Source organism: Camarhynchus parvulus, chromosome 4, assembly GCF_901933205.1.
Source record: "Camarhynchus parvulus chromosome 4, STF_HiC, whole genome shotgun sequence".
NCBI classification, from domain to species: Eukaryota; Metazoa; Chordata; class Aves; order Passeriformes; family Thraupidae; genus Camarhynchus; species Camarhynchus parvulus.
In genome coordinates this window covers 53,471,551-53,497,121 of record NC_044574.1, presented here as the reverse complement: position 1 = coordinate 53,497,121, position 25,571 = coordinate 53,471,551, and the positions used below count along the sequence as shown (strand labels likewise).

Genomic DNA, 25,571 nt, shown 5'->3' with positions numbered 1-25,571 from the left:
AGGACAGCTGTCAAATTCAGACCTTAGGTATATGGGGTTTTTCAGATTCAAAGTTAATTCATCAGCAGCTATAAAGGACTGATGGCATTGTTGGAGTCAATAGTACTATGTTCATTAATTCCAACTGATAATCTGGCCCTTAGGGTTTGATTCAGACACAAATCTTTAATCAACTAAATGCCAACATGAGAAGCTGCAGATGCATTTGTAGACAGCTCATTGATTAGAACAGGAAGAAAGAGGTGATTTTTCCACATATGTTTACCAGCTATGCTTTTTTATTGTTTTCAAATCCAACTCAGTCAGACCTAATATGACTCCTCAGAGGAAGCTGCATAAACCAGAGTCCCTGCCCTTTAATAGAAAAGGACAATGCAGTGCAGCTGAGGAGTATGATGTGAATTATTATTCTCAATGCACTGCAGTCTCATTACATTCCAGGGCAGTCGTCCGAGTCGATTGCAATGTCCAGAGCACTGCCAATTGCAGTCCAGGGGCTGGCTGAACTAAAAGCCAAATAGGATGCTGAAGAATAGGCAAATGCAGATTCTCTCTGCCTTTCAGAGGGGAATTAAAGCTCTTAATTTTGTTTCCTGGTAAGAATCTCCCTGCTGAGCAATGCTGCTGTGCTCTGGTGCCCAAGGTTCTCCTGGAGTGCCCACAGTCCAGGGATTTCTTTAGTCTTATCAACCGTTAAGATTAAAGAGCAGAACTAGAGATAAGACTTGCAGAGGGAATTCTAACTGAAAAGGGAAAGTAGAGGTAGGATAAAGCCAAAGGGAATTCATTCTCTACAGCCCCCACATGTGATCTGAGGAAGAGCACCACATTAACAAAACATCACTCCCTGGACAGGAGGGAGCTGTGGTTTCTCAGGCAAGGCAAAAATCCCAGGCAGAGCTGGCTGCTGGCCAGCTGCCAGGCTGTGTCCACCTTGCAAAGGGACAGCTTGGCCCAAAGGCCAGCATGGAGGCAACAGGACATTTGCTCCAGCAGGCTTCCCCCAACCTTGCCCTCTGTCAAGAAAAGCCGTGGCCACCTCCTTTCCTAGCGATGCAGGCAGGAATGTAAGCTGACATTGAAGAGTAACCAAAGCATGAACTGCTTGGGGGCAGCCTGGGCTGTGCCTCATTCACCCTTCTGCAGAGGACACACTGTGCAGTGTCCCCACACAGCCTCAGACACGGAGAGGTGCCACTGGGTGATGCTACTGCAGGTTTGTATGGAAGCTGCTTGGGCAAATTGAAAGACAAGCATTGATTTACACATTCTTCCAAGGAAGCACCAGTATTTAATGCATTTAATCAGCAGAGGTTCCCCATTCATTCATTTTGCCTACTTAGCAAAGGGATGCCAAAGCTGTCAGCCTCCACTCACTGGAGATCAGCCTGGAGGCCTTTGCTCCCTGTTGAGCTCTGTGGGAGGTGAGCAAGCTCAGCTTCTGGAAGGAATTATTTTCTGCAAGATTGTGTCCTTTGAGACATGGAAAACCCCAGTGACAAGAAAGTCTTCTGTAGGTTTAATCACCAGAAAGCACTGTCCTAGACACCTGAACAAATTGTTTGCCTAATATATGCCAGAAAAACATGCAAACTAATTTCTGCATTCAGTTGACTGAGCTGGAACTTACTGGTCTTGTGTGAAACACTCCCAGGTGATTTTGTTGAAGAATATTCCTGGACTCTGCCTCTGACACTATTTGATATCTGACAGCCAGCATTGTCTCATACATTGCACCTTGTCCAGGCCATGATTTGATGAACAGCTGGTGGTTTTAAAAAACCCAAACCTGAGCACTTCCTACATTGAAGGGAATAGGGTTTTAGTGCTTGGGCTCAGTACAGAAGCTATAAAACGTCCTGCAGTGTGACTGCAGCATTTTCTGGCTCCCCTGCTGTCATCCCATCTTAGGAGAATAATCTTCTCTTAAAATAGAGGAGCAAATGCCTGCACCCTCTGTTACAAGGGACATAGAAGCAAAGACTTTCTCTAAACACGGCAGATAATTAGAAGTTTAGGAACTCTCTCTCTCTCTCAGACATTAAGAGTAAGGCTTGGAAGACCCATGCTGGGGTCATAAATCTTGCATAAATCATGAGCTGAAATCTACCTACACAGTAGTCCCCAAGATGTCCAATGGCTTTGGAATAGCCTACAAACAAGTGCCATCTAAGTGAGAGTTAAAATTGCCTCCACAATTGAAAGGTTGGCTACTTTGAAGGGAATTCATACAAGGTGACACAGTCCTGAAACTAACCCCTCCATTGCTGGTTCAGCAGGCAGAGACAGCACTGCTCACTGGAATGAGACATGTGAGAACTAAACCTTGGGCCAACACAGTTGCCCTCTTTACTATAAATTGTAGTGCAATGCAAGCAGAGTCCTGCCAAGATCAGCTGTTTCCTCTAGAATTCTGTCATGCTTTGACAGCTCATTAAAAGTTAGGAGGGGAAAGGGTTTGATTTGCTTCACTTAGAAGCAAAGCTTAGAGGCTTACCCTTTTGCACAAACAATAAGGAAAAAATGACCTTCGCTCTTCCTGGCTTTTCTATGCAGCACCATAGCTAACAGCAGGGGAGGACCCAGTTCTGTGCACAATTATTGCCAAAAGTCTTTTAGAGCTTTAAAATTGATTCTCCAGTCAGATACTAATTTGCACTGCAAGAAAAGATTTAGAGCTACCTGCAGGTTTAAGGCATACAGCCGCATCGATTATGCTGAAAGCACCAATTCAGGCAATCTTTGCAGCTTGGAGAGCTAAACCTCGCATTTCCCCCCACCCTGTTAGAATCCCCCCACAGACTCCTACAAGGGCAGATCCACTGCAGGCCCTGCATGCCAAAGGGAGATAGAGTTAAATATCCATGTGACAGCATGGCTGGTACTGCCACTGCCAGGAACTGTCGTGGTGTTTGTGTGCAGTGTGTTAGTGTGACATTAAAATCGATGTGTGCTCTGTATACCTGCAGGCAGTGCTCAGTCCCTGGTAAACAAGGCAGGCAGGGCTAGGATGAGAGACAGAGGACTCAGTAACGGCTCTATTTAAAGAGATCTCATTTAAAATACATGGCAATTCCATGTATCTTGCCAAGAACATCCAAAATACCAGAGCACCTTTTTGTTCTTCTGTTAGAGCTTTAATGCTAAAAAAAAAGTGCTGACAATACCTTTTTATACAGGAAAAAGCTTTTGTGTCACATTTCTCTAATACTCTAGGAAGTGACCCAATCAATGTACATCTGCCTTTTCTGTTTCTCAAACCTCAATCACAACATTCTTCTCCCATTAAAACTAATACAAGCAATCTACCAGGGATTTCTTACTTCTTTTTACAGCTGTGTCTGATGGCAAGAAAAAGAGAGGGAAACAGTAAAACTTCTGGGGTAAAGCCTGGTCTTACAGAGTTTTGTGTGCCTCTCTGGTAAGTCCACACACTTGAGCCACTTTGCACTCCCTGGGCTGGCCTGGCTGGTGGGGGCACAGACACAACTGCTGCAGCCTTAGATCTTTGTCCTTCTGTTCTTACTCTTGGCTTGCAAAGCAAGACCATACATTCAGCCAAGCATCTCAAACCACCTTATTCCTATGCTGAGAATGAAAGTTTCTCCCCAAAGCTGCACTTTTTAATTGTTATGCATTAATAACACCATACACTTCATGTAGCACAATATCCCACACCTAAGTCCCTCCTCTCAACTCAGACCCTCCATCCTCTCCTCTTGACAAAGTTTCACAGCCCTTTGAACCAACCTCAAATAAAGGCATCACATAAGCAAGAACTCCATGTTGTACCTTACCTGCAGCATAGACAGTCTTGTCTGGAAGCTTCCCCATCTCTCCTGCAGGGGATCTTTAGCCCACTGTTATACAAGTGTCTGCTACAGCTCACTGCATCTTCATCAAATGCCTTTAGGCTCATGGCTCCTATCTCATGCTGCTCACCAAGCTCCAGTAATGAAGAGCACTTGTGCCCCTGCTCTCTCCCCACCTGTCAGAGCCTCTACTGCCTCCTGAGCTTAATGCACATCACCAATATGCCTGGTGTTTGCAAAGGTGAGGAAAGATGGGAGCTTCCGTTTTTACTGTCCTTGCAAAGTCCAACCTACCAAGGCCACTGGTTGGAAACCAATCTTACAGGAAAGCTGCTCAGAGGCTTTTCATTGAAATAGATGTTTTTCTTTTAATGAGCTATAGTTCATTTTCATGCACATTGCAGCATGTTGGAAAACATGTCAATCACTTGATTTTTGAAAGCCAAACAGAACTGTTCTAGCAGTGCTGAAATGCCTTTGCAAAAGACAGCTCATCTCCCTGGAAAGGTGTGGAACATCCTAGGAAAATGAGCATTTAAACCAGCCTATTCCTTTTTCCACAGACTTTTCTCTTAACTATCCAAGCAAAGCTCTGCACTAAGGTTTTCTTTCTAATTACACTTGTTTGTTGTACATGCTGCATTCTCAGGCAAGGACACTGAAACCAAGCCTCTTTTTTCCCCAAGCATCAGGAAATGTAGGAGTTTTGGGGAGCTGGTTGGGTAGATGACCTTTCAAGGAAATAGGTCACAGCACTGAAAGACTCAAATAATTTATTCAAGCAAAACTTGCCAAACAAGTTAAAGAAGTATGAAAGCTCTTCTGGGGCTGGTATTGAATGTCTCACAATAATAGAAAAGTGTGTGATCAGAGCAGACTGTCAGGAAAGAGCAGTGTGTACATTGCACCACTCTATATCTGCTTGGACAAGTAGAAGAGACAAGTGTGCCCCAGTAGAGGGAGGTTTCAATGAAGTTATTTTTCCATTTTCTATTTGAGCCCACACTGGAGACAGAAATGACCAGCTGTGCTGAAGCTGGACACAACCTCCATATGTGTAGCTATTAAAAGAAGCTGTATCTATAGCCCACAGCTATCCTTTTGTCAGGGGTAGGTTCTACAAAAGCTCCAGCTCCTAGTTCAGCAGAAATTAAGACCATTTAGGGACTGCCTTCAATTTTGGAGGCTCTCTCTACAGTGCCATCAATTAGCTTGCAGTAGTTATTCCAGCCTGTATTGAGGCAAGCTGGAAAGAAAATACACAAATGAAATGGCACAGATTTTCTCTCTGAAAACAAAGGAATGGACATTATAAGATGGTCACTGCAGCTTTGTGCATTTGGAAAGTGTGCCATCTCAGAGAAATATCCAGTGGAAAAAAAATAGGACTGCTTTGTGCTCCACCTGTGCTACCAAAAGGGAACAGGCCAGAGAACCTGGCTTTGGCTTTGCAAGGGCAGAGAGATGAGTGACAGATGGGGAAGAGGCTACTTATTCACATCCAGCCCAGGAAGGAAAAGCCAGGTAGTTGCACTTAGTTTAGTGATGTCAGGATATGTCCCCAAAGCACAGGAATATGTCCCCAAAGCACAGGAATGCACATTAGGAAATGCAAGGTAGCTGCCAGTATCACTCATAGCAACGTCCAAAAAGTGAGGAGCAAATGAGAGTGAAAAAGCAACCACTTCACTCTTCAGCTGTCCTTCATCATCAACTGAGCCAAGCTGGAAAGGTGCCTGAGTTTGGGAGAGGATAGAGAGACAGCACTGTCAGCTCCCAGGATAATAAAGCCCAAGGTGAGAATGCAGAGGAGAGTGCTTTCAGAGGGCTTCAGCTACAGTGAGTGCATTATTCCTCTCTAAAATGAGTGCAGGGAGGAGGTCTAGTCTGTCAGTGCATAAGCTGGACAGCAGGAAAGTTAGGGTGAATACCAGGAAGGCTTTCCCAGCAGGGAAATATGTAAGTGTGCCGAACTATGTCAGTGAAGGCAAAGAGATAAACCTGTAATAAAGGATATTTCATGTAATGAACCAAGATTAGAGCATATTTTGCATTTGCCTTATGTGGTTTGTAGGACTCATTACAGGGGGCTTACTTAAACTACTTAAACTGCTCTACAGATCTTTGATTTCTTAGCCAGCATTTCTCCTTTAAATAGCTGAAGAAGTCACACCAGGTGCAGGGAGATATTTGGATACGACCTGAGCAAGTGTCAGCCCTATTTATTCTCCATTTTTTCTCTCCTGCAGCCCAAAAAAAAGGAAAGCCTTTCCACCAGCCTCTGCCTACAGAGCAGGCACTCAAAGTGTCCAAAACCTAAGGGGAGCCCAGGAGTTCGAGTAGGGTAAGTTACCCTGTAGGGTGAGTTACCAATGCATGGAGACAGTATCTCCCTAGAGGCTTTTCCCTAGCTTTAGACTTATTAAACCTAAGTAATTTGTCTCATTAACTGGCAACTCAGTAGCTGTCCTTGAAAAAGCAAGGGATACAAGAAAGGAAGAAACATGAGGAGTTCCCAAACCTCAGAAGGAGCAGCTTCACGGACGGCCTCACCTCTGCTGGTTCCCAGGCAGACCTGGTGTCTCCTCCTTCTCACGGCCAGGGTGATACAGTCCAGCAGTTCCTGGCTCAGCCCAGGTGTGGGGGCTTTGCAGAAGCCAGCAGACATTCCTGCACACCAGCCATTCTCCACCAGGCACCAAGGGAAAGGTGGGTGCTCAGTGGTTGTGCTCCAGCTGCCAGGGTGTTTTTCACCAGCCCGTGAGAAAAATGTCTTTAACTGCTCTGCTCACTTATGTCTTTCTGATGTTATGTAAGGAAATTGAGAGAAAAAACACTGCCATGAGCAGGTTTCTAATTAGGAAAAGAAATAAAAAGAATTATGGAATTAAGGCAAAACCTCAGCATGAATGACCCAAATCCCTTCCTTGTGCTGCAATCCACAGCAGGCTATTAGAAAACTTTTTAAAAAAAGAAAATCTATCACTAAGATGGCACAGCAAAGTCAAATTCTTTTGTAGGCTGGCACCTGCTTTCCCAAGCAGCTGATCCCACTTGATTTGTCTATTGTAAGTGTGAAGGATGCTTTAGAAAGAGATGTGCTTTGTGACACTAGCACTCCTACAAACATTGCTGAAATATGAGTAACAATGGGGCATACCACAGAGTTTCAGAATCATCGAGGTTGGAAGACTCCTTTAAGATCGTCAGGTCCAACCATCCACCCAACACTACCATGGTAACTCCTAAACCATCTCCCAGCACCACATCCAGATGCCTGTTGAGCACCTCCAGGGATGGCGGCTCCACCACCTCCCTGGTCAACCTATTCCACTGCCTGACCACCGAACAGTGGAAAGGATTTTTCTGATATCTTATCTGAGTCTCCTGTGCCTCAGCTTAAAGCCATTTCCTCTGGTCCTCACACTGCAGAAGAGACCAGTGCCCACCTCACTGCAGGCTCCTTTCATGAAGGGAGTTGTAGAGGATGAAGTACCTCCTGAACCTCCTTTTCTCCTGACAAAACAATGTGAGCTCCCTCAGCTGCTGCTCATGAGTTCTCTAGATCTTTCATGAGCCTTCTTGCCTTTCCCATGCTCCAGTACCTCAATGGACATTTTAAAATGAGAAGCCCAGAACTGAACACAGTGCTAAAGGTGCACTCTCACCAGCACTGAGTTCAGGGCAGTGATCATTTCCCTAGTCCTGCTAACATCCATCCAATCACCATACCATCACCGTTTCCTAATTTGTGCTGGCAACTTTCTCTTGGTGGTCTGCAGACTGTCACTGCAACTGAGAGCTGCCTACAATGAGTTACCTACTATCACACTGCATAGAGGTGTCTCATCAACAGTGGCTTGCTTTCTGAACATTTCAAGCATCCACAGGTCTCCATGACCTGACTTTAACAGGAGGTAAGAGCACCCTACATTTCTCACCACTGAGATCTTATTTCTCTAAACACTCAGTTGCAGATTTAAGTGCCTACATTTTAAAACATTGGCTAGCCAAACAAGTCATTTTATGGTTCTCATAGGAGCAAGTAATTTGAAATTTGCTGAGGAAATCTTCTTTACCCTCACAATCCTGCTATTGTGAGTGGAAACACCTGTCACAGAGTGATTTTGATGGCATTTGAATCCCTAAGGGCATGGTATTCTCTAGCAGATACCCCAGAATGTAGCATGGCTGTTTGGAAAGCTCACATCCTCAGTAAATCAGTTGGTGTTTGCACAAGAAGCCAGACTTATTCTCTGTTTTTGAAGGCACCATCCCTCTGAAACTGCCATGTTACATGACAAAGTCTGCATCAGCCAGAAAATGTGCACTGGTCATCATTGGTTTGATAGGATGGTAGCTTATTTTCTGCACCAGTCCTTTTTCTGCTGGGTCAGTCCCCTCAGGGTGAGGGATCTTTAGGCTTTTTCCTTACTGCAGCAAGGCTACAAGGATGAAGTACAAAAAGGAGACCTCAGCTTTCCTCCCTACTAAGAGACCTTGACAAATGCAGCACAGAGCTGAATGAACCAAGCTGCCACAGGGAAGGACCCCACTCTGGCAGCTTGAGGACTAATGTTTGGCAGGCAGTGGCATGCAGAAACCTGAACCATACAAGAAGGAATCCAGCAAAGCTCATTAATAAAATACCTTCTGCAATTGCCCAAAGGACTGGGCAATTAGTTGATGCACCCTGGCAACTACAAGGCTCAAATAAAGAAATACAAACAACTGTTTTTGGGAATAGTCTTCAGCTTAGGGTGAGCAGACAGAACATCACTGGTAGCAGAGGTACCATGCAACTGCATTATCTCAGACTGTTCTGCTCCTGTCCTTTCATCACAGGAAGGTGTGTGCCAAGGTGGGATCCTCATGCCTACTAGAGATAGGTACATGGATATACCATATCTAGGTACATGGATATACCATATCTGCAAGAGCTCTGTGTCAAAACACTGCTACGATCTGTTGTCTTATGATCTTTAGTACCATAAGACAGAAACTTCCCATTTTTTTGGGCTGAAAATAGTTACTGTGATGCTGATGCTCTTGGATTTGTGTGTGGTGTGCAGGCATGCTGGTGGGTGGTGTTGACCATCTGCCACAGCAGTGACACCACAGGGTTAAAACGCTGCCTTTTCCACCTGGGCTCAGGGGTGGCTGTGCTGGGTGAGTAATGTGCAGTTCTGTGGCAGGGGGCTGCTGAAAGGCTGAGTGAATTGGTGCCAAAGGGGGAGCAGCAGCTGGTGCAGAAGAGCCTGTGCTCATGAGCAGCTGCACAAAGGCACTGCACTGACACAGAAGGAAGCAGACAGGTCTCTTCTCTGGCAGGGACAGCACGTGGAAGCTTCCACCACCACGCTGAGCTTTGCCAGGTGCCAGATCTCAGGCCTGAATCCAGAAAGCCCTTCGTGGCTGCTCTGACCTACACACACCCATCAATTCTGGCAGAATGTTCACCCTTAAAAGTCCTTTCTTTTCCCATGTCAGCCTACAAACAGAGACCCAGAATAATTAAGACAGTGCTCATTTTATTGTACTCAGCATGGAAACCAGATGTGAAACAGCAAAACATTAAATTCCTAAGGGACTCAGTCAGGTGGGTAACATTGCTTTAGTATCACTTTAAGACTTTTCACATGCAAACTTTTGTTGGTATGTCTCAAATGAATGCCATGGTACACCTGGTAGCCTAAGACTAGTTTTATTTTGTACAGTACATCACATTCAATCAGTGTAACTATAAAATTAATAAAGCCACAATAATATTAGTTGTTGTTAGAAGCCTCCAAGTTGGTTTTCTTCTGATGCTGGCTGACTCATGGCCATAGTTTTTGAAATTAAAAGTTCAGATACACTTCCTACCTTTAATTCTGGGCAGAAACTCCCAGTACTCTCCAGTGTCACTGAGACCTTTACTTCACAACTTAGACTCAGTGATTTTATGTGCCACAAACACACAAACCGTTCTCTTCCATTTTATGGAAATTCCTCAGGGCAGTGTCTAAACTTGCTTCTGATGGACTTGAAACTATCGACTGTGAACTGAGCTAAGGGAAGTGTCATGAGGATCCTCCAGCAGAAGGGTCACCTCTTACAGCAGAGCTGCTGAGAAGTATCTGAGCGACTCATATTCTGCAGCAGATAACTGCTGGAGACGTTGCAGGCAGATTTGTAATTTATTTCTACTCCAAGGAGTGTCAGTCTTAGCAGAAAGCTAACAAAAACTTAAGGTCTCATATTCAAATGGGGATTAGTTCATGTGATTCTGTTCCCAAGGAGATCAGATGCTTCCTATCACCCACAGTCTGCTTTTCAGAGACCCAAGAAAGAGAAGGATTTAAACTTGCCTCAAGGTTGTGGAAAATGCTAAGCCTCCAGCATTCAATCAGAAGGGCAAAGGGAAAAAAATCATATTAGAGCATGAGTGATGCATGAGACCTGCACACATGTACTTGCCTTTTAAACAGGGACACACACATAAGCTTACCTACATCAGAATTTTTCCTAGAGGAAAAAATATTTCCTCTCTGTGTGATTTGGCTCAGTAATAACGTCACTTTTCTTTAAAGAAGCCTGAATGATGAAAAGTAGGTTTCACTTTGCAAAATCTTCTTTGCTGGGATTTGATGCAAAATCCACACTACAAACTCTAGGAAGGATGAGCTACTCAGAAAAACACAAAGCAGAAAAAACAATATATCTCAGCATAAAAAAAAAAAAAAAAGAAAATCAGTTTGGCTCAATTCAGCGGTAATACTTCAGTCTTCCTTTTAAACACCTACAGTGACTCAAGGGGGATAATTCAGGCCCCTAAAAGAATATTGAAGCCAGTTCAAGTTACAGGACCTGACCTTCAGGTCACACCACAGCATCTAATGGCACCAGAGATATTTCGTAGTGCGCAGTATTTGGGTGAGGATCTACCTTCATGTCTTTGGGACACCTGAAAATACTGACCACTCATACAGGCATCACAGAGACACCAAAAAATAAACAAGCAGAGATTGGGTACTGAAACATGGAGTTAGGGAAACGACCACAGCCCTTAATTTTCTAAGCCCACAGAGTCTGACAATCAGTTGTCTGTCATTCAGAGCAGCCATTCCCACAAGCTGTGTGCAAAAGTTACTCTGTTGTGGCAGCATTTTGCATTAATTTTTAAAAGGTGTGGAAGGACAGACACAAAACAAGATAATGGAGTTAATAAGTTAATAAAATTTGTACTTTCATACAGACCTTGCATATACTGAGCTAACTAATGAAACACTGGTATGGTACATTCCATGAAGTTTCCAAACTGAAAACCAGCAGCAGCCAATTTGAATTCCTCATCAACACTGATTGTCATTTGGATTTCCACCTCTAACTTTAACACTTCAACGCAGTAATGAAACTTAAGAGAAAAGCTAATGCTATTTAAGAGCATATATTCAACTTTTGAATCTCTTCAATATACTTCTTCAAACAGTGCATTTTACAAGCTCTTATGTTTTAATGGCAGTAACAAACAGGTGGACTGCTTAGAGGTTTTGTTGAATCCTATTTGGATATATCTGTAAATACTAGCAAAATATACAGCCTTTGGAAATATTCATTTTCCTAAAAGACATGGGATGCCAACAAATAGAAAAATACATGAGGTAAGAAAACAAGTGGGTAAAAAAGATATAAGAATGGGAATTCATTGTGAAGCACCTACACCAACTTTATTTTACTTCTGTTTTAGTCCTTCCCTCCCCATGTTTCTCAGCAGTTTCTTCTTCTGTATTCAAAAGAATGTTTTCTTCTCCTGAAATGAAGAAGACAGATATTGCCCTACTTGTCCCTTCAGCTCTTTCCCCACTCTTGTCCAAACCAAGTCAGCAGAAATGATGCAGAATTTCAGCACTCATGCCCGAACAACACAAAGCTAGTAGATCCAAACCAAGTGCACACAGATGGATATCATAGCCTCATGTGAAATCCAGGACTATATTGTAAATTGCCTGCAATAAAATATTCCTTCAGCTCAGGTATTGTATTGGCAACACTGAAACATGCTTATTCTCATCTTTGGATCTAGGGGGCATATGGTGGAAAGCCCCCTGAGTGAAACTAGAAGTAAATCTTCCATTCTTATTCACTGCTTTGATTAATATGGTTCAAAAACAACTTGGAACAAAAAAAAATTAAAAATTTAAGAGTTATTTCAACTGGCTAGGTTGCAACACAGGTTTGGGGTTTTTTAAAATATATATTTGCTCTTGGGAATGACAAAGGATTTTCTGTTCTGAATCCTCCCTTTATTAGGCCAAGTGGATTTCCTTGGTTGCTGCCCATGCAACTAATGCAACATGATTCTGAGTCACTGGGCAGAGAAAAAGAATGGGGGGGATGGCACACGGATCATCTCCGCCCACTCTCAGCCATATTACTACTCCAAGTGCATTTTCATTTTTGAGACTGACACGACACCACGAACAGCCTTTCTTGGCTGCTATAAGCACTCTCAAATGCATAATATTTGCTAATTGCTACCCCCAACGTGGTTGTTCTGCTGTTGGTGAAAGATGTATCGACAGTGAGGATTCACATTGTCGCCTGGACATTGTATTCAGGAGGAAGCACTAATCACCAGTGTCAAATAGCAGGTTGCCTACAGTCTGCCCTAGCAAGGCACAGTCAAAACCTAAAATATTTTCCACGAGATGTGCTGGTGTTTATCGACTCATTTTTATGTGTTGGCTTTTGGCACTTTATTGCTTGGCTTCCAACACACGTCTGCAGGACTTCTGCAGCCACCAGACAGTGACATGGACAATTTGCATCTTTGCACTCATATTTGCCCAGAAGACAGGCTGAGCACTACATTTTGTTTCAGTTATGCCCATGAAGTTGTTCAGGTGCAGCCACTCAGGAACTTCGGCGCTTTGCAGTACAAATGCACTGGCGAAATTTTCCTAGAAGAAAGGTCATTTGGGGTGGGGAAGGGAGGTGGACCAGCTACTGGAGACTCACAGCTGAAAGAAGCTGCAAGGAACCAGGGGAGATCTCTCGTTCCTTGCAAAGAAGCAGTAAGTCCAGTGCTGCCCCAGCATCCTGCTCATTCATTGCCAAGCCTAGTTTGCTCTCAATAAAGCAACTCATACCCATATCCTAGAAATATTTTGCAGAGCTGGCGCTAAAGGATAAAATTCATGGAAATCAGTGAATGAGTGATAGCTGTTTATTCTCCTCTGGAAGAAAAAAAAATAGGACAATCCATTTGCATATTCAGACTGAGCATATTTGTAAAGGGACAGTTCAGAATAAGCTGGCTCACAGCTACAGCAAGGGGAATGCAGAGGGGGACGAGCTGAGCCAAGGGACACGGCTTCACAGGAAGACAGGCTGGGCAGCAGCTAGCAAGGGAAGGGGCAGAAGGGAGGAAAAAGGAGCAGCACAGAGCCTTGGACCTGGACAGGACACAGCAAGAATGCAGGCAACTCGGGGAACCTTGTCAGGGCTGACACAGACACAATGCGGGAAGAGACACTGAACTTGTTGACTAACCTGACCTAATGATACTGTCAATATTAATCCCACACAGAACTTCACATGAAACTCGGATCTCAGACACTGCTAGGAAGAGGGTGGAAACAGCAGTACTAACAGAAAAAAGGTTGGAGACTTTCCTCCTGGTAGGTAGAGGTGGGAAGATGCTCTCTAATGTGGTGTTTCAGAATTAAAAACTCAGCACCACAAGTAGGAGAGGACTTGAAATAACATACAGAAATTGAACAAGGATGTGACATAAAGCCCCCTGGTATATATCTGAGGAAAACTAGAAGTCAATCCAGTACTATGCTTAGGGACAACACTTTTCATTGCACTGGGTTAAAATGTTGTATCTTACAGTATTTTACTTTTCTGCTGGGGAAAAACTGCCCCCAAACAGCTACTATGAAGGTTTGGCAGTTGATATACTCAAGAAGTCTGGCCTCCTAAATAACTGGGGACCACTTCAGGTTCACTTCACAAAAAAAAAAAAAAAAAAAAAAAAAAAAAAAAATACTAATACTCATTTACATGGTGTAAACCTGTAAGATTTAGAGTAAATTGTAAGAGCAAGATCTACAGAGCAAGTCAGGTGTGTGGTACTAGAGGCAGAAATAAATTATCATCATGATTCATGAAAAATCTTTAATGGACTAAAAGTATCTCCTATTTAACTCTAGTACTCTGCAGGATTACAATATCCAAATAATCAGTGCTTTGCAGGATTGATAACTAAATTTTCTACAAACTGCAGGAGTTCCCCAGCCTCCCATAATGAATGCTAGTGGACAAAATACAAAGCTACTGGGAAACACATTTCCCAAGTTGGAAAAATATTATTAAGAAATGAGACCAACATATATTTGAGACATTATTGTATATCATACTTCTGGAGAAACAGTCACTAAGCTACCTTTTATTAGCAGTTTCTATAACTAAGTTCAGAGATACAGCAAAGATTGTCTCAAGATTTCAGTACTGCTGCAAATTTTTCAAGTTAACAGTATAATGGTTCATAATATAGAGTGTTAGGTAAAACAAAATAACACATAGGCTAAATAAATGGTATTTGGGTTTTGAAAGGCAGCGAGAAAAGCACCAAAATACTGAAAAAAACAGTAGAGTTGGCTAAGGACTTAAAGGGAAAAAAAATCATCAGTGTAACACACTGGACACAGAGGCTCATGGACCCCAATGCACAGGAAAGCCTGCTGCTATGGGAAAACATTACTGTGCATCTCTGGAGAGAGAAGAAAAATCCACATCACTTTAAAGAGTGACTTAGAACAGAGGTGCTCAGTGCCACAGGAGGCTGGGAGCAGGGGCTGCCCATGCCACCTGAGGAGGCAGAACAGCTCCCTGCTTTTTAAAGACTTGGCAGGAGTAGCAGAGAAAGGGTGGGCACCGCCCTGCTGGGTGCAGGTCCATCTACCGATGCGCTCTCGATGGCTCACACCTTAAGAGTGGCCACTGCAGGGGACAAACAGCATCTCTCTCACACCTCCCCTTCTGGCCATCAACATCCCACAGATTTAGCTTCTCCCAAAGAGAGAATCCTTCAGTCTTGATCCTCATGCTTTGCCTGGTTCTGCATTTCAACAGGAGGGGAAGACCGGGCTCTCTGGGGCTCACTGAGACCGGCGCCCCACAGTATCAGCAAAGTGAGGCTGCTCAGTGATCAATGTCCATAGCCTGTTCATGGACTGCCTCAGCACAGATAACTTACAAACCAGGAAAGCTGTCTTGTATTAGGTCTTTACAGCTGTTGAACCTTAATTCCACCTCCCTCAGCTTCCTTCAGTCCACCCCTTTAGGTAAGACCTCATAATGCACATAAATAAATTCCCATAATTCTGACAATCCCTCCGCTTCCTGCTTTATCAGAAGGTGCTGCTCTCCCTGCAGCAAGGTGGCAATTGAAATTTGTGCTTTTGCTAAGTGCCTAACTTTTCATCTGACAGCAGTCAAGGTTGGGGCATAATGTGGAAATACACCAGCTGTGACAATAATAATGGCAGGATGGAGCATGTGGCTAGTCAGAAAACAAAGGGAAATAATTTTCCACTGTTGCATCACAACCCCAATTACACAACCAAACAGCAGGACTTGAGGGAAGGGATTCTCTCCACCACCACAGGTATTTAGGCACCCCTGCAAACCATGTCAGTCTAACACAGAGGAAGGAGCAGGTCGGACGCAGCAATTAGGACGCCTAAAATTCTGCAGCATGGACTGGAACACGTTGTGCTGCCTCCCTTTTAGTTTTTTATTTGAGGATGTATCTGAGGAAATGGATTTCCGGGTCTGACTGTTCTGGGCCCGGATCAGTTTCTCGTGTTCCCGTATTTGTCTCTGTAAGTGGTTCTGGATGGCAATTCCCAGGGATTCTGGATCGAGGGAAGCACCATAAACCTCCCACGTCATTCCTTGCTCATCCCAAACAACATCCCTGACGTGTTTGGACTGCTTCACGTGTACTTTGGCCTCCATGGCTGGGGTGGAATGCTTTTTGTTTTCCCCCAGGTTTGGCACAGCCTGAGAGGAAGCAGGAATCACTGCAGTGTGGAGATCGTGTCCGGACTGCCTGGCCTGGAGGCCCTGCTGCTGGGGAGCTGCTGATGCTGCCACGGGAGGGGCAAGACTTGCAGGACTCACACTCAGCTCGGGTGTCAGTCCTGCCTGCAGGTTCTGGCCAACAGCCACCTGAGACTGGCCGCTGTCTCCATGGCCTCTGCTCTCCCTCTCATCCTGTGGGCACACCTTGGCACGGACAGCAGCAGGCTGGCTGCCAACACTCAGCCCTCCTTTAGGATCAAGCACCACCAAGTTTTTTTCCTTTGGTTTTACCACAGATTGATTAGGACTGGCCTGCCCTTGACTCCCACCCTTGCTTTGCACAGGCTTTTGCTCAGAGCTGCCCAGGACCTCCTTCTGCTTGGCTTCACTGTCCTTGCCAGAGAGTAAAGGTGACCGGCTGCTTCCTGCATGAGGGATGAGATCTTGCACGTTGTTCTGGGTTCCTGGGACAGCATCAGTGCAAGTGGTGCTTGGCTCACCAACACCACTCCCAGACTGTGATGGAGTTTGATTACTGGAGTCAACTCCAAGCTGCTCAGCTGGGATGGGCTTTGGTGGGACTGGAGCATCCTTTGGCAACTGAGCATCATCCTTGACATCACAGGCTGCACTGCTCATTTCAGCATTACCCACAGATGTTCCTTGAGAGGTACCAGCTGCAGGGGAGCAGGGGAGAACAGGTTTCGTGTTATCTGCTGATACTGGAGATGCCACATCAGATGGGACCCCAGGCTGGGTTTGGGCTGAAGCAGTCACAGCCACAACAGTCGATTTTGATGTGATACCAGGAGAACATGGAGACTTTTGTTGTGAGGATAAACTGTCAGTAAGTGCAGCCTGGCTCAGCCCCATACCTCCTTGGTAAATTATGTGCAGTTCTTCCTTCTCCTCTGGAGGAGGATTCCCTTTTAAGAAGGCAGCAAAGATGCTGGGACTGGTGGAAGCTGATTTGCTCTCCACAGTAGCCACGGCCTGAACCTCAGCATCCCGCCACGTCCTGCTCACAGCTTCCTGAGTACAAGGGCTGCTCTCTGGCTGAGCTGTCATTGTACCTGTTTCTCTGAATTTGGAGAGCTGGGTGGGGCTTGGACTCCCAGGCATGGGGCCCAGGTTATGTACAGGATGGGGACTCCCGTGGCCAGACTGGGCTGGTGCCTCGCTGCTCTGCACCGCTTCAGTTTTATCTGGGGGATGCGACTGTGGCGTGGCTGCAGTCCCACCTTTTGCCTCCAGACTGGTCTGAGAGTCTCTTCCCAGGTCAGCTTCGGTTTGTCCTGCTGCCAAGGCTGACTGACACTCAGCAGAAGCATTTTTCTCTGCCTCCCTGTCTTCTTCCCCTCTTTGCAGAAGGTTGGCCTGAGAAGTATGACAGAATTGATTAACCCCGACAGGATCACCCGGGGAAGAATAATTTAACACTTCAAGTGCTGGCTGATCATCAGTTCCTTGAGGTTTCAAGGCAGAGTCGTCTATTTGTGTCAGGGAGCTCGTTTTGGCCTGGCTGCCTTGCACAAACTGCCGGGAGCTCTGGGGGGCTGGCATCATCTCTGGCCCTTGCCCCCGAGAGGGCTCCTGCAGCAGCAAGGGCTGGCACTGCCGGGATGCCCGCTGGCTGGGAACAACCAGCAGGCTTTACGTCTGCAGGATGCCCCTCTGCAGTTGTGCTGGCCAGCCTGGGAGAAAAGGCTTCCTGCTGGCTGCCATCATCTGTGTGGCACTGCTCACACCTCTGCGTGCTGGCAGCACCTGCGCAGGTCAGGTCGAAGAAGCAAACCCCAGCTGAGCCGGACGGCGCGCAAGGGAAACCATTGCTGGCCCTCTCGCCACTGGGGGCTTGGGGCTGGTGCTTGGCAGGCTGCAGGTCTCCCAGGTGCTCCTCCTCTGCAGAAGTTGAGACCAGGGAAAGCTTGGCAGATCTCAGAGGGTCTGGTACAGTCCCCATGGACTGTCTTCAAGATGTTGTTTGTCCTCAGCTTCTCCTTGGAGTTTTCTCGCTGGGCAGGCTGTTGACAACAGGTTTCCTGTGAAGCTAATCTGTTAATGAAACAAACACAGTGTTAGCAGCAGTCAGATTCAAGAAAGAGTACCCATAACTAATTGATTTTACAGTGTGAGGAGAAATACTTGCAGGCAGCGGGGGAAGTGAAGCATCCAATTCTGTCTGAAAGTCACAAAAAAGACACAGATTTCAAGGCCCTCCCAATTCTCAGGTCAGGATGGAGAAAACAATACTAGGGATAAAGCAACATGAGCTTCTGTGCTGTTGATACATTAATGAAAACATTGACATGCCAAGAGGAAGGAAAAAAAAAGAAATATGAAATGTAAGAAGAGGTACAGACTTTGCATGGAAGTTTGAGCCACAAAATAAAATCCCTGTGATAACATTCTCTAGCAAGCCACCCATGGAAGGAAATGCCTACGTGAAGAACAGATCCTTAGGTTTGAGTGGATTCCACATCTCCAGTGAGCACCAGTTCCCCCTTCTTCTTAAGGATATCCTTTCTAGCTCCACTACCAACAAGGACAGGGTCACAGGGGGCAGAGATCAATTCAGACTAATGTGGATGAACCAAAACCTCACTGGTAAAAGGAATACAGAGGGATCACAACCTGCTGGGTGATGCAGATAGAAACCAAGAGGAGGTACTGCGCACTGTTGTGGTGTTGTGAGGGCCCCAGGAAGAGGTAAGAGATGAGAATTTGACTCCATGTTCTCAGAAGGCTGATTTATTATTTTATGGTATTATATTATATTAAAATAAATTATATAGTAGAACTATACTAAAGATAGAGAATGGATACATCAGAAGGCTAGAAAGGAACGAATAATAAAAACCCGTGACTGACCAGAGTCCCAACACAGCTGGACTGGGATTGGTCATTAATTAAAGACAATTCACATGCTGGGTAAACAATTCTCCATATCACATTCCAAAGCAGCAAAGCAGGGAGAAGCTGAAGCTTCCCAGCTTCCCAGGAGAAGAAATCCTGGTGAAGGGATTTTTCAGAAAATATCATGGTGACACTGCACACCAGGGCTGTGCACATACTCACTGCTGTCACATTGAGAGCCTTTGAAATAATTACAAGGAAGCCAGCTTGATTAACAAATAGGGGTACAGATGACCTAGAAATCAACTTACAGGTAAGTGGTATGAAATTGAAAGGGGAACATTGCAGCACTGCAGAACAGGAGGGGTTCATGCCATACCCAGGGAAATGTGGGGGAGGGATTTTAAGCAGGTAGAACAGAGTAATCCAGGTTGGAATCATGCCAGGACTGCAGAGAAATCATCCCTTCAAACTGGAGGTGATGTCCAAATGTGTTTGCTGGCTTTCCAAAGGGCTTAGCCTGGACACTGCTAGAGATCAAGGATGGGATCCATGTCCCAGCAGAGTGGTGGTGGCCAGGGATAAAATCCCACTCCACTCTTTTAAGCTTCAGGCCATCTGTGCTTGTTTAAAAAGCTTTCACTAGCTTATGCTGCCTGCAAAACAGGTATGAGACCTGGGAGACACTCAAGTTGTGTTAACCTGATGACAAGAACATTGCTGTACCTGTTTGTGTGCCCCAGGATCTCCCTTGATACATTACTAGGGAGATGATGCTGGAAGCAGTGGAGCTGTCACTCAGCTGTTCCAGACCCTCCCTACCCACTAGCAAAATCAACAAAATTTCTCCCCAGAAAAATCTCTACTCTCCTTTTCTCAGCCTGGATGGAAGTGGTATGACTTCCTTAGTTTGTGTAAAATCAATCCCAAATTTCATCAGCTTAGGATACTTTAAAAGAGCAACAGGAGAAAAATGCTCAATGAAGGAAAATTTTTAAAAATACAGCCAGTCTATTTTTTTCTAAGAAAAGGAAAGTGCTGCAACTTATTACTTATTCATTAAGCTTTCTGTCTTCCAGGTATTAAAAATTTATTACTTTTATACTGCCTCTTTGGGCTCTGTCCAACCACAGAGATACAAGGTCCTGGGTTAAGCCAGCCCTGAGAAACTGTAATCCTGCCCCTGAAGGATCCCAAGTTCCTCAGGTGCACTCTGTGACAGCAGCCCAGCATCACCCCATGATGGCTTTCCAGGAGGGCTAAGGATCACCAAGCTTTTTGGGAAGTACTGAGTATGTACACCAGGCTGCAAACCAATGGAAGGCTATGGCTGCCCACTTGTCTTGCCTTCATTTTGTTCTCACTTTAAGGACAGCCAATGTACTCCTGAAGGAAGGACACACATTCCATGTTCACCCTGTGGTGCTATAAACATCTAAGGGCTGCGAGGAGAGGAACAGATGGCTTTGGGTATCCACTGGACTAAATTTTGTTACTCTCTTCTATCCTTTTCCAAATATCTCTGCAAACCAAACCAGTTCATACAACTGGGCAGGTCAGATATCTTTTTCCCTTATATTTTAGACACAGACTTTATTTAAGAAAAATAAAGCAAATAATGGAACAAAATCAATCCCTATTTTTAGGATGACATGTACTACTCAGCAAACACAGTCAGAAGAAATAAAGATTTCAAAGAAAATCTGTTTGGTTCTTCACTATACAAAACCTGGGCATGGCAATCTGCATACAGGAGCATTATCTTTTAACTCATACCCACTCAATAGGGCAGTCATTCCTAAATTTTCAATTAAATGAATTAGTTCTGGCCTGAATTCTGCATGAATTCTCCATATCTGTTTAGTGGCTCTTTCCTACAATCACCTGAAACACAGAGTTGAATGTCTGCCTCATATGGTAATTAAAAGAGATTTTGCTACCAGTCCTTGATATACAACATCAACAGAAGAAATTTCCGCCAGAAAACCCACCTGAACCTCTTCTCTGATGTGGGAAACTGAGCACAGTACAGACATTTTGCCTGACCCTTGCATATGGGTTGGAGGGTGGGTCATTCTTCTGCCTGGAATGACTCTGCATATGAGTTAGTTAATGAGCATAAAGTTTCTATAAAGACTTTTTTGTCAAAGTCATAGGAATTATTTTCTAGACTGTCACTAAAACATCCTAATGACAGGAGCCAAAGGCACTGAAGTAGCCTAAAAAAGCATGGTAACTTAAGAAAATATTCTAACTTAAGAATTAATAAAAATCAGAAAAAAAGCAAAGTCTTATGAAAGAGAGCAGCAAAGAAGTCCTAGAGATTACAGAATTGGAAAGGCATTTGTATTATTGGAATCTAATTTATGATTATTGTCTCATTTTTATTATTTGAGTCCTGTTATACAGGAATGATGGACAATGTTGGGACCTGTGGGCAACGCTACTCAACTGCCAAGACACTGAGGATTCAAACAAACAAACAACATTGCCTGCAAGCAAATACTTAGGAAAAACAGAAATACAAAACTCAGTAGAAGGCCAAAAAACACGTCAAAACAAATTAAGATCGCTGATGAATTTTTCAAGTCTTGTGTGCCAGACGTGGAGCAATCATCCAAAATTTTCTTTTAACAGGAGGTGAAATCAGTATCTCTACAAAGGTCAAAATCAATTTTTAGTAATAAGAACAGATTTGCTACACCAACAGAATTCTCATCCTTATTCTTGCAGATCAAATTAGCCTGCCTGACTGTGTCATTCTCATCTCAACAAAGAATTGTTCTGGACCTTTAGCAGCAAGAGGTTTCTAACTTTGGCAAAGTCTGTGTTTGGCTTAAATGGTCTGGGAGGGTCCCTGTGTGGCCAGCAGACCTTCACAGATTCTTGTAACTGAGTAGGTCTTTTTCATGTGCTGTTAAAAAGTCCAAAACCCCTCAAATCCCAAGAAGTTTCCAGGCAACTCAATGCTGACCATGTAAAGAAACTCCAATCTATTTCAGTAATAACCAACCCCCATTATATAAAACAACACTGCAAGTGTTAACAGTATAATGCTTCATAATATGGAGTGTTAGGTAAAACAAAATAACACACAGGCTAAATAAATGGTATTTGGGTTATGAAAGGCAGCAAGAAAAGTACCACAATACTGAAAAAAACAGTAGAGGTTTTTTTTTGTTTGTTTGTTTTAAAGTCTTGCTTCTTATGAGAAACTCAACAAAACCAGAAAGTCTGCATGTTTCATAATACAAACCAATAAATTTTCAGGAAATTCCTACATAAGATTCTGCCTTTCATTCTCTCTGGAAGAAATCTGAAAATCTGCAAAAGCACAAATAAGACTTCCAGCATCTCCACCTACCCTCAACCACAAAACCAACTAAAAAGCAGCTCCCAAATGAATCAAGCACCTCATCCCCAATTCTGGATTCTCATCACCTTTCCATTCCTTGAGTCCCGTACTCTTTGAGCCCTCTCTTCAACCTTGTCTCTGCAAATGGAAGAGCTGAACACTTGTTCTTAATAGCTCTAATCTTACAAGATCTCTCAGATCATCCCAAAAAAATCATTATATAGCCACATCAGTTAAGAACAGAGATAAACATCTGCTGAAGTGGGAATTCAGTCTCTGTTCTCATTTTCTGATCTGAGGAAAAAGACAATGGCTCACTTGAACTCAGACCACTAAATACAAAGAAAATAAAACACATTTCTTTAAATTTTAAATATACAAACATTCTTCTAATTCTGCAGCCCGTGGGTTTTTTACCCTCTTTTCAATGTCAAAGGGTGTTTGTCATCCTGGGTTTCTGAAAAATTTGCTTTATGGGCCATTTTCTCGTAATTATCTGTGGGATCAAAAAGACTGGCACTACAAATGAAAGACAGCACAAAACAAGGACACATTCATTAAAATACCTAAGAGGTTGCCTGAAGAGGTAAGATGCAAGATGCAGAGCTTCCATCTTTCAGTGTGTTTTGGGATGCTGACAGGAGACAAATTATTCCCTGTGATGACAGGGAGGGAAGAGGTGGTGGGGGATGCCCACAGACACCCCGCACACCTGTGATTCCTACCAGAGACAGGGCTGGTATTTCAAGCAGAGGGTGCTCCAAGTCCCAGTTCCCCTTCTACACCTCAGGAATGCAGATGTTATTGCAGGTCAGACCTGCAGACAAAGCAGAAACCTGTGCCAGAGGCAGGCAGAGAGCAGGACAGCAGAAGCAACATGTTCAGCACACAGGGCTGCAGCACCCTCTGTGCAGACATTAAGCAAAGTTGTGGAAACCCAGGGCACTGGGAATATTTCTCTGTCTGCTCTGGGGCGTCCTGACCCCTAGGGGAGCCCTGACTTTGACCCTCATCCATGGAGAAAGTTTCCTAGACTTCAAGATAGACTAGAATCCACAAAGTGTGAATAGATTAAAGAGAGTAGTGTAGGTGTATCACTTGGTGAGAAATTTAGGTTTTGGGATTTTTAGTATGTTGTGGATGGAAGCAAGATGGAGGGCACAGGGTATTGTCCTGGGTTTCTTCTTCACACTTCTTCTTCCTCCTTCTTCATGGGTTTGGGTGGCATTTTGTAATTGGCTGGAAAAGTCCGCATTGCAGCTCTTTGGGATCAGTTATTGGGTTAAAAGGGAAATAATCTAGGTGTCAGTTCTTAATTGGATAGTTTAGTCTTAAAAGACCTTGTAACAAGAGATTGTTGGCCATTTTGTGCCTTCTAATGAAAAGCTGCAACTCACAGTAGTGAGACTTTTACTGATAAGAAATAATAAACACTTGAGTCCAAACAGAATTACTGCCTCAAGTGCTTTCAGTCCAGACCCAGAGAAACCCTCAGCTGGTACCGCCACACAAAGTAGGTGATTGCACGTACACCACAACACCAAATCAGCTGGAACTACCAACTGAGCCACGTGGACAGTCCTGAGGAGAAACCAGATCCAGCCAGGACTCCTCTCCAGATCTCAAAGCTCTTCCTCCTGGATGCTGACATAACCAGCAACGTCTATCAGGTTTGCTTAGAAAGGTGTCATGACACAATGAAAAATGGAAATGGCAGAGGCACAAATGGGAAGTAAGTCCAAACACAAAAACAGAGGCTCAGTGCTTGTCCTTGCTTTGTAATGGTAGTTAGCTGAGGAAAATCATGTGAAAATCAAGGGCATGATGCACTAACATTTTCAGCCAAAAAGAGATGGCTGCCAACCAACCGGACATCTACTGAAGATTTATCTAGCATATTTGTACACACCGAAGAAATGCATTTTTCTGGTTGTTGACTCCTCCCATCTTGCATCTCTCTGCCAGGTATAGAGGTTAACTCTGCAGAGTGCAGAGCATGGGAACTCCACTTTGGAGGGACAAAGCTCAGCTAAAACCTGCTGCCCACAACCTACAGATGAGAAAATTTGTAAAGCCAGTCCTACATATGGTACAATGGCCTCTGGAATTAAAACAAAGCAAAGCAAACTGCTTTGTACCTTCCTTCATTTCTCCCAGCTTCTGGCAAACCTTAAGTACATCCTGCAAAGAGCCCTAAGCAGGACCTTGCCCCAACATTTTAAAATAGTCCAGGGACACATGGGTACCTCAGTAGCCACTCAGGGACAGATGTGTGAGGATATCTGCAATCAGCTTTTAATAGGCAGGCACAGAGAATAAAAACTGTGTGGTGACCAGCCATGATTCAGCTCTAACGTCCTGCTGGCAGTTACCCTACAATTAGGAAGATGTCCATCTAAAAGGAAATACAGCTCTGCTACGAGACAGGATGTTCCAGCCTGTGTCCCATCTGTTCCCTGTGGGCAGCACCCATCTCGGCCTGGCCAGGAGACAAGCAGTAACCCCCACATCCAGCTCTGGCACCTGCTGAAGGGGCCCTGGCAGGAGCCCCTGCACTGTTAGCAGTGCTACAATGCAACTCAGCCCCAAAACTGGGCTGCCCCTGCTGAAAATGTCATTGTCCTCTGGCCATGGCCACAGGCTGCTATGTGCTGTGGGTGTGCTGTGAGAGCACCTTGCTTGTATGGGAGTAAGAATCAAGTGTTTATGGATTTACAGGTGGAACATGGTTTAGCAAAATTCTTCCACATTTACAGAGAGAAAATGGGTTTGCCTTGCACTCCAACCCTTTAAAGCAAGAAAAACCAGTATTTAGAAGTGATAGGAAATACAGTATCGAGAAGATGGCTAGAAGACAACATTTGGCAAGGAGATTGAAAATCCTAGTTTAAATTAATAATTGTGGTATCATCTGCTGCCATCGAAGTTTTGAGCCTTCAAAGATCACTCCTTTCGCACAGATTAAAAGCCTTTTCCAAGAGAAGCTCAGATCTTCATGTACCTGCAGCCTCTAGAATCTCTCCAGAGAGCGTCACACATCATCAGAGGAAGGTGGCATGGCAAGGAACCACAGGAGGGCTGGATGAGAGACTGAATGTCCATCCCCTCCACACTCTTCTCCCATATCATCCTGCCCTCTGCTTCCCACTCAGCTCACCCTCCCAAGCATGCTCCCTGCTGCAGACAGGGCCCTTGGGCAGCAGCAGGGGCTGCAAAGAGAGGCTCTCTCCCTGCTCACCTCCTCCCAGGGCTACAGCACACAATAAAAAGGCTTTCTTCAGTGAGCCATGTAAGCACGCAGAAGCCCCTGGGCTTGCTGCAGAGCTGCGCAAAGAGCCCATCAGTCTTTCTCCTCCAAGGTGAAAGGGAAGGATAAATGGCTTTATGAAAACAGCTCAGTCAAACAACAACTACACCGACTGGCAGCCAGCTGCAACAGTTGCATAAGCTACAGCTATATTCCTCCTATCCTG

At 44.5% G+C, this 25,571-nt stretch overlaps 1 protein-coding gene across 1 annotated transcript in view; it reads right to left on the bottom strand.

The window, feature by feature from the left end:
• Window positions 1-9,326: 9,326 nt before the first annotated feature.
• GPRIN3 (GPRIN family member 3) overlaps window positions 9,327-25,571 on the bottom strand; it is a 33,517-nt gene continuing 17,272 nt past the window's right edge. Inside the window, 2 exon segments of the mRNA XM_030948179.1 lie at window positions 9,327-17,469; window positions 17,471-17,942. Coding sequence (XP_030804039.1) covers window positions 15,495-17,469; window positions 17,471-17,850 — 2,355 coding nt within the window. The 5' untranslated portion in view covers window positions 17,851-17,942 and the 3' untranslated portion in view covers window positions 9,327-15,494.